Genomic DNA, 12,320 nt, shown 5'->3' with positions numbered 1-12,320 from the left:
ATATGAAGTCCAAAATGTACTGTGACATTCTGAGTATGATCCTCTCCCTTGGTAAACTGATCCGCATGACAATGAACCAACATGATAATGAACCCAAATACACCTCCAAGATGACGAGTGCCATTTGCGAGGAAGCTGAAGGTGAAGATGATGGAGTGGACACCTGAATCTGACGCTCACATAATACTCATTGGGCCCAATGTTCACAATGAGGTGCATTCACTAGTGTTGCCAGCTGTTAGACAACAATGTACTGTATGAGTGTGTCGACATGTAGACTACAGCTACAGTCAAGCTGTACACTGACTAAGTTATATCCCAGGTTAATCTCTATAGTGTTGTCCCTTGAGAAGATCTAATACAAGAGTTGTTGAAATGTGAGGAGTGTACCCACTTGTGTGAGAGACAAAATAATGATAAGGTCTTTGACCTCAACTACCACATTGATTGGCAATCAATTACAACCTGAAGCAAAGAGACATTTGTTCCCCTCTGGGATTAATAAAGTATTTCTGATTGTGTTTCTGACAAAAGCGGAGACAACACACCACAGTGCTGTATGATCTCATCATCTAACCCACAGGATTCTGATGCGTCATCTATGTTGCTGCTCCTCGATCTTAGCGCTGCTTTCGATACCGTCGATCATAATATTTTATTAGAACGTATCAAAACACGAATTGGTATGTCAGACTTAGCCCTGTCTTGGTTTAACTCTTATCTTACTGATAGGATGCAGTGTGTCTCCCATAACAATGTGACCTCGGACTACGTTAAGGTAACGTGTGGAGTTCCCCAGGGTTCGGTCCTTGGCCCTGCATTCTTCAGCATCTACATGCTGCCGCTAGGTGACATCATACGCAAATACGGTGTTAGCTTTCACTGTTATGCTGATGACACCCAACTCTTCATGCCCCTAAAGCTGACCAACACGCCGGATTGTAGTCAGCTGGAGGCGTGTCTTAATGAAATTAAACAATGGATGTCCGCTAACTTTTTGCAACTCAACGCCAAAAAAACGGAAATGCTGATTATCCGTCCTGCTAGACACCGAACTCTATTTAATAATACAACTCTAACATTTGACAACCAAACAATTAAACAAGGCGACACGGTAAAGAATCTGGGTATTATCTTCGACCCAACTCTCTCCTTTGAGTCACACATTAAAAGCGTTACTAAAACGGCCTTCTTTCATCTCCGTAATATCGCTAAAATTTGTTCCATTCTGTCCACTAAAGACGCTGAGATCATTATCCATGTGTTTGTTACGTCTCGCCTCGACTACTGTAACGTATTATTTTCGGGTCTCCCCATGTCTAGCATTAAAAGATTACAGTTGGTACAAAATGCGGCTGCTAGACTTTTGACAAGAACAAGAAAGTTTGATCACATTACGCCTGTCCTGGCTCACCTGCACTGGCTTCCTGTGCACTTAAGATGTGACTTTAAGGTTTTACTACTTACGTATAAAATACTACACGGTCTAGCTCCATCCTATCTTGCCGATTGTATTGTACCATATGTCCCGGCAAGAAATCTGCGTTCAAAGGACTCCGGCTTGTTAGTGATTCCCAAAGCCCAAAAAAAGTCTGCGGGCTATAGAGCGTTTTCCGTTCGGGCTCCAGTACTCTGGAATGCCCTCCCGGTAACAGTTCGAGATGCCACCTCAGTAGAAGCATTTAAATCTCACCTTAAAACTCATTTGTATACTCTAGCCTTTAAATAGACTCCCTTTTTAGACCAGTTGATCTGCCGTTTCTTTTCTTTTTCTTCTATGTCCCACTCTCCCTTGTGGAGGGGGTCCAGTCCGATCCGGTGGCCATGTACTGCTTGCCTGTGTATCGGCTGGGGACATCTCTGCGCTGCTGATCCGCCTCCGCTTGGGATGGTTTCCTGCCGGCTCCGCTGTGAACGGGACTCTCGCTGCTGTGTTGGATCCGCTTTGGACTGGACTCTCGCGACTGTGTTGGATCCATTATGGATTGAACTTTCACAGTATCATGTTAGACCCGCTCGACATCCATTACTTTCCTCCTCTCTAAGGTTCTCATAGTCATTATTGTCACCGACGTCCCACTGGGTCATTATTGTCACCAATGTCCCACTGGGTGTGAGTTTTCCTTGCCCTTATGTGGGCCTACCGAGGATGTCGTGGTGGTTTGTGCAGCCCTTTGAGACACTAGTGATTTAGGGCTATATAAGTAAACATTGATTGATTGATGATTGATTGATTTCTTGTGTCAGATGTCTATCAAAATCAATAGCCTGCTTGTTTTGTATATGCATAATATGAGCAAAAATATTGAGACTAGGCTATAGGACTTACAGTAAGCGAACACGAAAAAAAAAAGTCTGATATTAGCCAGTGATATCACTTGGTAGGGATTATTCACATACAGTAGAAACTGGCATCATTAAAGCAAAGCCATATTGAAGGTTTAAATCTCAAAACATGTGACTCTGTATGCTTTCCCTACTGGACATTTCTACTCTTTGTTCTCCTTCTTGTATCCTATACCATATGTTTATATTTTCATGTTACATGACTCATTTTGAGCAGGTTAAATTCCCATCTCAGCTTCCTCCAGCAAATAGAAGTCACACGCACAGATCACTGGCACAGCTTCCCACACTCCTCACAAACTTGCTGAGCCAAACACTCACTTGCAAATGATCCTCTAAAGTCTGAGAATGTCGGCGTCTGGGCATCAATAATATTTAGTCGGACAGAAAATAAGTGACTCCTTTGTCCTTATTCACTGCTCGGTGTCCTCTGCAAAGCTTGTTCAGATGACTTTGGAAATCGGGTGACTGATCGGAGTACAACGCGTCTTTTAAAGCCAAAAAAAAGGATGTTTATGAGCATACATCAGCTTGCATGACAACACATAAACCTAATCAGCATTCCAGTAGAATAACAATTGTCTTGACGGGGAAACGCCCAAATAGCTGCTCAAAAAGATGATAAAAGACCGAGTGGCTTGTGTTCACCCTTTGAGCAGCGATTGATGATGGCGAGCCAACAGTCGGTCTCATGCAAAGTGTTAGCTTTTGAACATGTTTACATGAAACTCAGCAATCCCGTAAATACACTCAATATACACCTGCATGAACAAATGTAGTACATATGCCAGCTAACCTTTTTTTGTGTCATCCTGTTTCAACAAGATGCTACGAGGAGTGAGAAGAAAACAAACAATTTTAATTAAACTAGCCAAAGTTTCCACCTTTTTGTCACAGCAGGCGCAAGAGTCAGTGCAGGATACCGGAGAGGGACACGTTTCATCACAAATATGTGAGTATTAAAGCATTCCAAATGGTAAGCTATTGTAACCGAGGGCCTGGTAAGATGTTTTGCAAGTTCAGCAAATATGAACAAGATGAGGCACTTTTCTTGTCTGATTCAAACATCTTTTTGCCACCAGTCACACAATTCCAGCCTTCACGGTAATAGCGCTATTGCTGGGATGTGCCTGACGTGACATCCGGCTCATGTGCCGCCCAATGAATATGTGTGGTGGATAAGCTAGCTCTGTTTTCAATAGATACCAGGCGCCATTGAGCCTTTCTCAAAGAAAAAATAGCCTATGCTTTTGAGTTTTTGGCTGTACAAATCATTCAAATGGCGAAAATGTGAAACATTTCTTCGGAGTTCCTCGAGAGGAAATTAAAAAGGGAGGAAGAGTGCAAGATTTTACGAAACGACGAGAAAAGCAGCACACACTCCAGTCCAAGGGAGCAAAGTCGAAGAATGCACGAGTTTGCAGTGATCACTCCGTTAAAGGTTTGTTTGATATACTTGACTAACATTAATTAAAGGCCTACTGAAACCCACTACTACCGACCACGCAGTCTGATGGCTTATACATCAATGATGAAATATTAACATTACAACACATGCCAATACGGCCGGTTTAGTGTACTAAAAAGCAATTTTAAATTTCCCGCAAGTTTCTTGTTGAAAACGTTGCGGAATGATGACGTGTGCGCGTGACATCACGGACTGTCAGGAAATATTAGCTCAGCACCAGTTACGGCTAATAGTCGTCCTTTTTCATCGCATAATTACACAGTAATTTGGACATCTGTGTTGCTGAATCTTTTGCAATTTGTTCAATTAATAAATGGAGACTATAAAGAACAATGCTGTTGGTGGAAAGCGGTGTATTGCAGCTGTCTTTAGCACCGAGACACAGCCGGTGTTTCTTTGTTTTTAACACAGAGCAGTCAAGCGAACATGTTTTCTCTACGTCAACCAGCATGTTTTTGGATGGGAAAATTGTGATATGTATCTTACCGGAGACATCATTGGATTATTCGTCCTCCTGCAGTAGCTGTTTGAAAGGCAGCTGTGAGATTGGCTCCTCGGCTTCTCTCTGAGACACTGCGTGTTCACCGCAGCCATCCGACCTCGAGGTATGTCTTTACAATCTCACTAAAACACTATTAAAACATTAAGCAGATAAGGGATCTTCCAGAATTATCCTAGTAAATGTGTCTAATTACATCTGAAACGCTCACACTGCCGCCGCCCGGGGCCATCGCTTTTTTTTTAATCAAATTTTATTTTTTTTCTAGTCCTTCACTATCAAAATCATCATCCACGAATCTTTCATCCTCGCTCAAATTAATGGGGAAATTGTCGTTTTCTTGGTCCGAATAGCTCTTGCTGCTGGAGGCTCACATTATAAACAATGTGAGGACGTGAGGAGCCCTCACCCTTGTGACGTCATCGTCTGCGACTTCCGGTTAAGGCGAGGCTTTTTTATCTGCACCAAAAGATGCGAACTTTATCGTCGATGTTCTCTACTAAATCCTTTCAGCAAAAATATGGCCATATCGCGAAATGATCAAGTATGACACATAGAATGGACCTGCTATCCCCGTTTGAATAAGAAAATCTCATTTCAGTAGGCATTTAATTCCCGTTTAAGTATTATCTATACTATTTGTATTTCTTAAACATATATTTTTGTATGAGTGTTTTGAAAAGCACCAATTTGGCGTGTCTAAATAAAAGAAAGCAACATTTGAGCAACATCTGAAAGAGTTAAGTTTTTACTAAAGGCAACAATCTTAAATGAATCGTTCAGCACATATACGATGTTGACGTCTATTGTCATAGTCTTGGACTACGCACTCAGGAAGGCCATCAGTGGACGTGAGCAGGATCTTGGCCTTACCATTACACCAAGGAGGTCAAGAAGACACCCTGCAGTAGTCTTGATGGACCTTGACTACGCGGACGACATCAGCCTGCTCTCCAACCACATGGAGCAAGCATAGGAGCTCTTGAGCAGAGTGGAGTCAGAGTGTGCAAAGGTTGGCCTTCGGCTGGAAGCCAAGAAAACTGAGGTGATCACCTATAACATCCAAGCGGAACACCCACCACTCACAACAACAGGAGGCACTGCTCTGAATGAAGTCAATGACTTCTGTTATGATCCGCTGCACGGATCATATCATGTACAGGTTTTGAGTCTTGTTTGTATTATGTTCTGCTAATGTTTGCCTTAGTTCCTGGTTGCACTTCCTTGTTTGTTCTGTCACCATAGTTAATTATTAGTTTCACCTGCCACTTGTTTACGGACGCACACCTGTTTTTGTAATTACTGTCCTGATTTAAGCCTGCCTCCTTCGTTCATTCGACCTCGCTTCACAGTTTGTGTTTCACAACAGTGACGACTCTGATTCCGATCCCGTATTCCTGTTCGCAACCAGCTAGTTTCCACGCTAAGTATTTGTTATTTCTCTAGCTCCCTTGGGCTCATGGGTCAACTCAACAGAGCAGGATCTAAAAGTGAGGAAGGCACTTGCATGGAGGGCCCTGAACGGCATGGCCAGTAATTGGAACTACAATCTCCCCCGACAAATAAAACTCAGCTTCTTCTACGCGACTGTGGAAGCAGTGAATACTGGACCCTGAAGCCAACCCTGCAGAAGTCTCTAGATGGGTGCTCCACCAGAATGCTACATGTAGTGCTCAACATCAGTAAGAGTACACATGTTGCCAACGAGAATCTGCGAGGGTGAGCGACTAAATATCAGTTAGGAGAATCAGCGCGTGGACATTGGGGGCGGTACCTCTGGATTGGTAGACCGGGGTCTTTTTGAGATTCAACGAAAAACACAACATGTAATCTCTTCTAGGTTTCAAATACCTCCTTTGTCATGTCCACATATCAATCCAGCGCTAACTCAACAAACTGTAAGAAACGGAGGTAAAAAGTATTCAAAAGGGTTAAGGGTTCACTTTTCTCGTGTTTGACAGACATTTTGAGGCAACGAGGGTGCCAAATGACCAAGTGTTCGAAGCAGAAGACAGGTTATAAGTCTCATGTGGGTCAAGGAGGAGGAGCCACAGACACCCTTTACTGTGTACCTCTTGCTTGGCCCGGGTATTGACCGTTTGCTTGCCTAACAGAATTGCTATCGGGACATCCAATTGACACATTTAGAACAGCAGTTTCTTTCATTAAAAAAAGCAGCTCATAATAATACTTGGCAAACTCATCACGTTCGTGGGCCTGATCCGGCCCCCTGTTATACACAGCAGTGTTTTTCAACCACTGTGCCGCGGCACACTAGTGTACCGTGAGATATTGTCTGGTGTGCCGTGGGAGATTATGTAATTTCACCTAATTGGGTTAAAAATATTTTGGGCAAACCAGTAATAATAATCCGCAAATGTGCTGTTGTTGAGTGGCTGTACTGTCGAGAGATCGGCAGAGTAACTGTGTAATACTCTTCCATATCAGTAAGTGGCAGCAGGTAGCTAATTGCTTTGTAGATGTCGGGAACATGGTTTGTTGTGATCAAAATATGCAGATGACAGCGGGAGGCAGCGTGAAGGTAAAAAGTTAAAGTACCAATGATTGTAACACACACTAGGTGTGGCGAAATTATTCTCTGCATTTGACCAATCACCCTCGATCACCTCCTGGGAGGGTGGGGGAGCAGTGAGCAGCAGCAATGGCCGCGCCCGGGAATCATTCTTGGTAATTTAACCCACAATTCCAACCCTTCATGCTGAGTGCCAAGCAAGGAGGTAATGGATCCCATGTTTATAGTCTTTGGTATGATTCGACCAGGGTTTGAACTCACAACCTACCGATCTCAGAGTGGACATTCTAACCACTAGGCCAATGATTGTCACAAACACACGAGGTGTGGAAAAATTATTCTCTGCATTTACCCATCACCTTTGATCACAATTTTGGGTGATGTATCCCACATATCCAACCCTTGATGCTGAGTGCCAAGCAGGGATGTGATGAGTCCCATTTTTTTATCTAATACTTAAGCCAAAAATAAACAAAAGACGAGTAACACTAAGAAAAGGCATTGAAGCTTAGGGATGGCTATGCAGAATGAAACTAAAATGAACTGGCCGCAAAGTAAACAAAAACAGAATGCTGGACGACAGCAAAGACTTACAGCGTGTGGAGCAGACGGCGTCCACAAAGTACATGCATGACATGACAATTAACAACAAAATTGGAGCGCAAGACAAGAACAAAAACACTACACACAGAAGAACACCAAAAAAACTCAAAATAAGTTACGGCGTGATGTGACAGGTCGTGACAGTACACCTACTTTGAGAAAAGAGTTATAGCAGTGGTTCTTAACCTGGTTGGAGGTACCGAACCCCACCAGTTTCATATGCGCATTCACCGAACAATACTTTAGTGAAAAATAAAATGTTTTTTTTTTTCAAATTCAATAAAAAGTCATGTTTTTTTTTTTACTTGTGCACAGAATGAACCTTGTTCAAAGAACATAAAAAACACACAAATTACACACCTTACACACATTACCATGAATTGATCCACTTGGACCCCGACTTAAACAAGTTGAAAAACTTATTCGGTTGTTACCATTTAGTGGTCAATTGTACGGAATATATACTGTACTGTGTAAACTGTACTGTTTCATGTAATGTATTCTCTTCCTTTGCAATATGCTAGTAAAAGTTTCAATCAATTAATCAAAAAACCTGCAGATCAGATGGAATATTAGAGGGAACATTGTTTGGGGGTATCCATAATACGCTGACAGGGAGAAGTTTTTATTTACAGGCCGACTAACCAAACCCCTAGGGCAGTAGTTCTTAACCTGGGTTCGATTGAACCCTAGGGGTTCGGTGAGTCGGGCTCAGGGGTTTGGCGGTGGTCAAAACACATTGTGTAAATAATAACTTCTCTCTATCGCCGTATTATGGATACGGCAACAGCAGAAGTCAGACTGATTTGCAAGTGTGTAATTTGTTGTGAGTTTATGCACTGTGCTGGTTTTGTTTTTTAAACAAGGTGATGTTCATGCACGGTTCATTTTGCGCACCAGTACAAAAAACATTGTAACACTTTAGTATGGGGAACACATATTCACCATCAAGTATTTGCTTATTAACATGCAAATTAATAACATATTAGCTCTTAACTAGTCAATATTAAGTATTTATTAATGCCTTATTCGGCATGGCCTTATTATAACCCTAACCAAATAACTCTAAAATAAGTCTTTGTTACTTAGAATATGTTCCCCGATTGTCCAAAAAACTCTAAATTAAGTCTTTGTTACTTAGAGTATATTCCCCATACTAAAGAAAAAATATACCGTATTTTTCGGACTATAAGTCACAATTTTTTTTCCATAGTTTGGCCAGGAGTGCAACTTACACTCAGGAGCGACTTATGTGTGAAATTATTAACACATTACCGTAAAATATCAAATAATATTTTTTAGCTCATTCACGTAAGAGACTAGACGTATAAGATTTTGTGGGATTTATCAATTAGGAGTGACATATTGTTTGGTAAACGTATAGCATGTTCTATATGTTATAGTTATTTGAATGACTCTTACATAATATGTTACGTTAACATTCCAGGCACCTTCTCATTTGGTTATTTATGCGTCATATAACGTACACTTATTCACCCGGTTGTTCACTATTCTTTATTTATTTTAAATTGCCTTTCAAATGTCTATTCTTTGTGTTGGGTTTTATCAAATAAATTTCCCCCAAAAATGCGACTTATACTCCAGTGCGGCTTTTATATGTTTTTTCCCTTCTTTATGCATTTTCGGCGGGTGCGACTTATGCTCCGGAGCGACTTATACTCCGAAAAATACGGTAACTTTGTCTTGAATTTGAAAAAAAAGGGAGGGTTCGGTGAATGCGCATATGAAACTGGTGGGGTTTGGTACCTCCAACAAGGTTAAGAACCAGTGCCCTGGGGTTCGATCGAACTCAGGTTAAGAACCACTGAGTTATAGTGATGTACGCTTGGTTATGGTTTAAATTCATATCCAACAATTGCGAGAACAACCTTATTAGAGATGTGCGGTTTGCGTTAACAACCGCGGAGTCCGCGGATAAATCGCGGGTCGGGCGGGTGACATGACGAAAAAATAGATTTTAAATAGATTCGGGCGGGTGGCGGTTGAACCATCCATCCATCCATTTTCTACCGCTTATTCCCTTTTAGGGTCGCGGGGGGCGCTGGCGCCTACCTCAGCTACAATCGGGCGGAAGGCGGGGTACACCCTGGACAAGTCGCCACATAATCGCAGGGCCAACACAGATAGACAGACAACATTCACACTCAATTCGGAAATATGTATTGTAATAATCCCAGGAATGTAGGCTCATAAAACTTTTTGTTTGTCTTGTCTTTATTGCACAAGATGTAATACAACCACACAGCTCTCATGTCTCTAACGCTTTTCCCGGGACAACTCGAACTCTCACTTCCTGTCGAAAACGTCACTTCCCTATCTCTCCCGGAAGTCCCGCCCCCCAGCCAAAGTCATTGGCTAACACCCCGTAGCCAGCCGCTACATTATACATAGTTAAATGTTATGTTGAAGAGGTTCATTTAGCCTACTGACGTGTATTTATAAATGGTTGATTTATACAGGCTAGTAGGTAAAGTGTTGTACCTGACAACTCTTGATGGTACAATCCATATAACACGTCACAGACAACGTCACGCTAACATCACGTGACACCTCTGATGAAGGCTGCAGAAGCAATGTAGCCCAAACTTGTCAGGTACAACACTTTACCTTACTAGCCTATATCAATCAACCATTTATAAATAGTTAAATGTTGTTACCCACATACGAAAAACGAGCAGCACTCTTTGAAACAGTATGTGGGCATACTTTTATTTTGAAGTGTCTCGTTTGGTCTGTCGACGGATGTAAGGAAGCTACTTCCGGGTATGGCCAACGAGGTATTAGTCATTTGTTGGTATTTTACTTGGTAAAATGTTTGATCCACATGCTGTGCATGTTATTATTTTTACGTCTGTAACGTGCTTTATTTATTACAGTTTTCACAGTGAATTTGAAGGGAAGGTAAGCCTTCAAATAAATCAGTTCAAGAAAGCCATTGTGTCTGTGCTATTTGGAGGGAGTTACACTTTCTAACCTCATTAATGCCTTGCATCGTCTATATTAGATATATAACAACAGGCGGTTGTGGCTTTGGTGAAATGTTGGTTCGGGTGAGTGCCGGGTGGATGACGACTTTAGTGATGCGGTTGCGGATGATACACTTGCCTATCCGCGCATCTCTAGACCGTATACTGTCAACAACGGCTGCTGAGTTTAATTTTTTAATGTTTTCTGCTGGTGGTGTGACTCCGGCTTTTTTCGATGAAAAAAATGGGCCTTGGCTCAGAAAAGGTTGAAAAACTCTGAAATACAGTACATGGACACAAAGTGCATAAGGGTGATGGAGCCTCCCTCTCCCTGCATCATCATGACAACCGCCCAAGATGCAAGTGTTTTCACAAAGAGTTGTGCAGCCTGATATGTAAAAGTGTGGTGTGGTGTATTTCTTGCTCACAGGAGATAGCAACAACATGTGATGATGATACAGCTGCAGAGGGAGTGGGGGTTAGCCCTGGGTTTGTTTTGCACGTCATGTGAATAAATTATTCAGGCTGTCATGTGCCAAAGCCTAAAGGTTACAGGCGCATGGCGGCTATAAACAGCCAATAACATGATACTTTATGATGATACATGCACTGTTGTGGGGAAAATTGACCACACGTCGAGGAAATGAAGCCCTTGCTGCAGCGCCTCTCTAAAACCTGTCGATTGGACATGACTGTGCGCAGCTGCGGCCACCTTCTGTCCATGCAAAACAGCACCAAACATTCCAAATAATCAATTAAAGCCACGCGTGGATTATAAACAAACACATGCAGCATCGCATGGAGCCGCCTCCATTTTTTTTTTTTTACGCGCCCCCTCCGTTACCTTTTGGGAGGTAAAGGACTGCGTCCAGTGGTACAAAACCAGCCTGTCTTTGTTGAAAGGTTTGCTCTCCGCCGTGGGCTCCTCGCACTCGTCCCCGTCTGGGACTTTGCCGTCCTCGTCCATGGCGGAGATTGGCCACCAGCCACAGTTGGTGGGGGTAACATTGTTGGAAGACGCCATGACAGAGCGTTTTGTGCGTGTGGAGGAGAGCAGCGAGGAGGGCTGGGAGGGAGCGATGGGGGTGGGGGGGGGGGGGGGTATGGGTGACAAGCTGGAGCATCAGCGAGCATGCAGCATCCGGACAACTCAACTTGGCTTTTATTTCACATTAAAGGCGAGCATCTGCAGCTTAAACGGAGCACATAGTGGCCAGTAATAATAATAATAATAATACAAATGATAATAATAATAATAATAATAGATTGTATTTGTGAAAGCACTTTACATTGAACAAAACATCTCAAAGTGCTACATTGCATTTAAAAAAAAACTATAAAAACAACAACGCTAGAACCACAAATAGCTGCCCCCCAACAAGTAAAATAAACAGTAAAATAAAATAAGGTCTAGAACTGTTATGTTTTTCTCCTCTCTGAGCTGCTACCTTACCGTGGTAGAGGAGTTTGCGTGTCCCAATGATCCTAGGAGCTATGTTGTCTGGGGGCTTTCATGCCCCCTGGTAGGGTCTCCCAAGACAAACAGGTCCTAGGTGAGTGATCAGACAAAGAGCAGCTCAAAGACTTCTATGGAATTACAACAAAATGAACCCAGATTTCCCTCGCCCGGACGTGGGTCACCGGGGCCCCTCTCTGGAGCTAGGCCCGGAGTTGGGGCACGATGGCGAGCGCCTGGTGGTCGGGCCTGTCCCCATGGGGCCCGGCCGGGCACAGCCCGAAGAGGCAACGTGGGTCATCCCTCCAATGGGCTCACCACTCATAGGAGGGCCCATAGAGGTCGGGTGCATTGTGAGCTGGGCGGCAGCCGAAGGCAGGGCACTTGGTTGTCCGATCCTCGGCTACAGAAGCTAGCTCTTGGGACGT

General features: G+C 43.0%; 1 protein-coding gene across 1 annotated transcript in view; it reads right to left on the bottom strand.

Moving 5' to 3' along the window:
* The window catches only part of gdap1l1 (ganglioside induced differentiation associated protein 1-like 1), a 28,021-nt gene extending 16,514 nt beyond the window's left edge, over positions 1-11,507 (bottom strand). The window contains exon 1 of the mRNA XM_061904131.1: positions 11,281-11,507. Within this exon, the coding sequence (XP_061760115.1) occupies positions 11,281-11,460 (180 nt within the window). The 5' untranslated portion in view covers positions 11,461-11,507. The remainder of the gene's footprint in view (positions 1-11,280) is intronic.
* Between the last annotated feature and the right edge of the window lie 813 nt (positions 11,508-12,320).

Source organism: Nerophis ophidion, linkage group LG06 (assembly GCF_033978795.1).
Source record: "Nerophis ophidion isolate RoL-2023_Sa linkage group LG06, RoL_Noph_v1.0, whole genome shotgun sequence".
Classification (NCBI taxonomy): Eukaryota; Metazoa; Chordata; class Actinopteri; order Syngnathiformes; family Syngnathidae; genus Nerophis; species Nerophis ophidion.
Note: the sequence above shows the minus strand (reverse complement) of the source record. Positions and strands in the feature narration are given on the sequence as shown.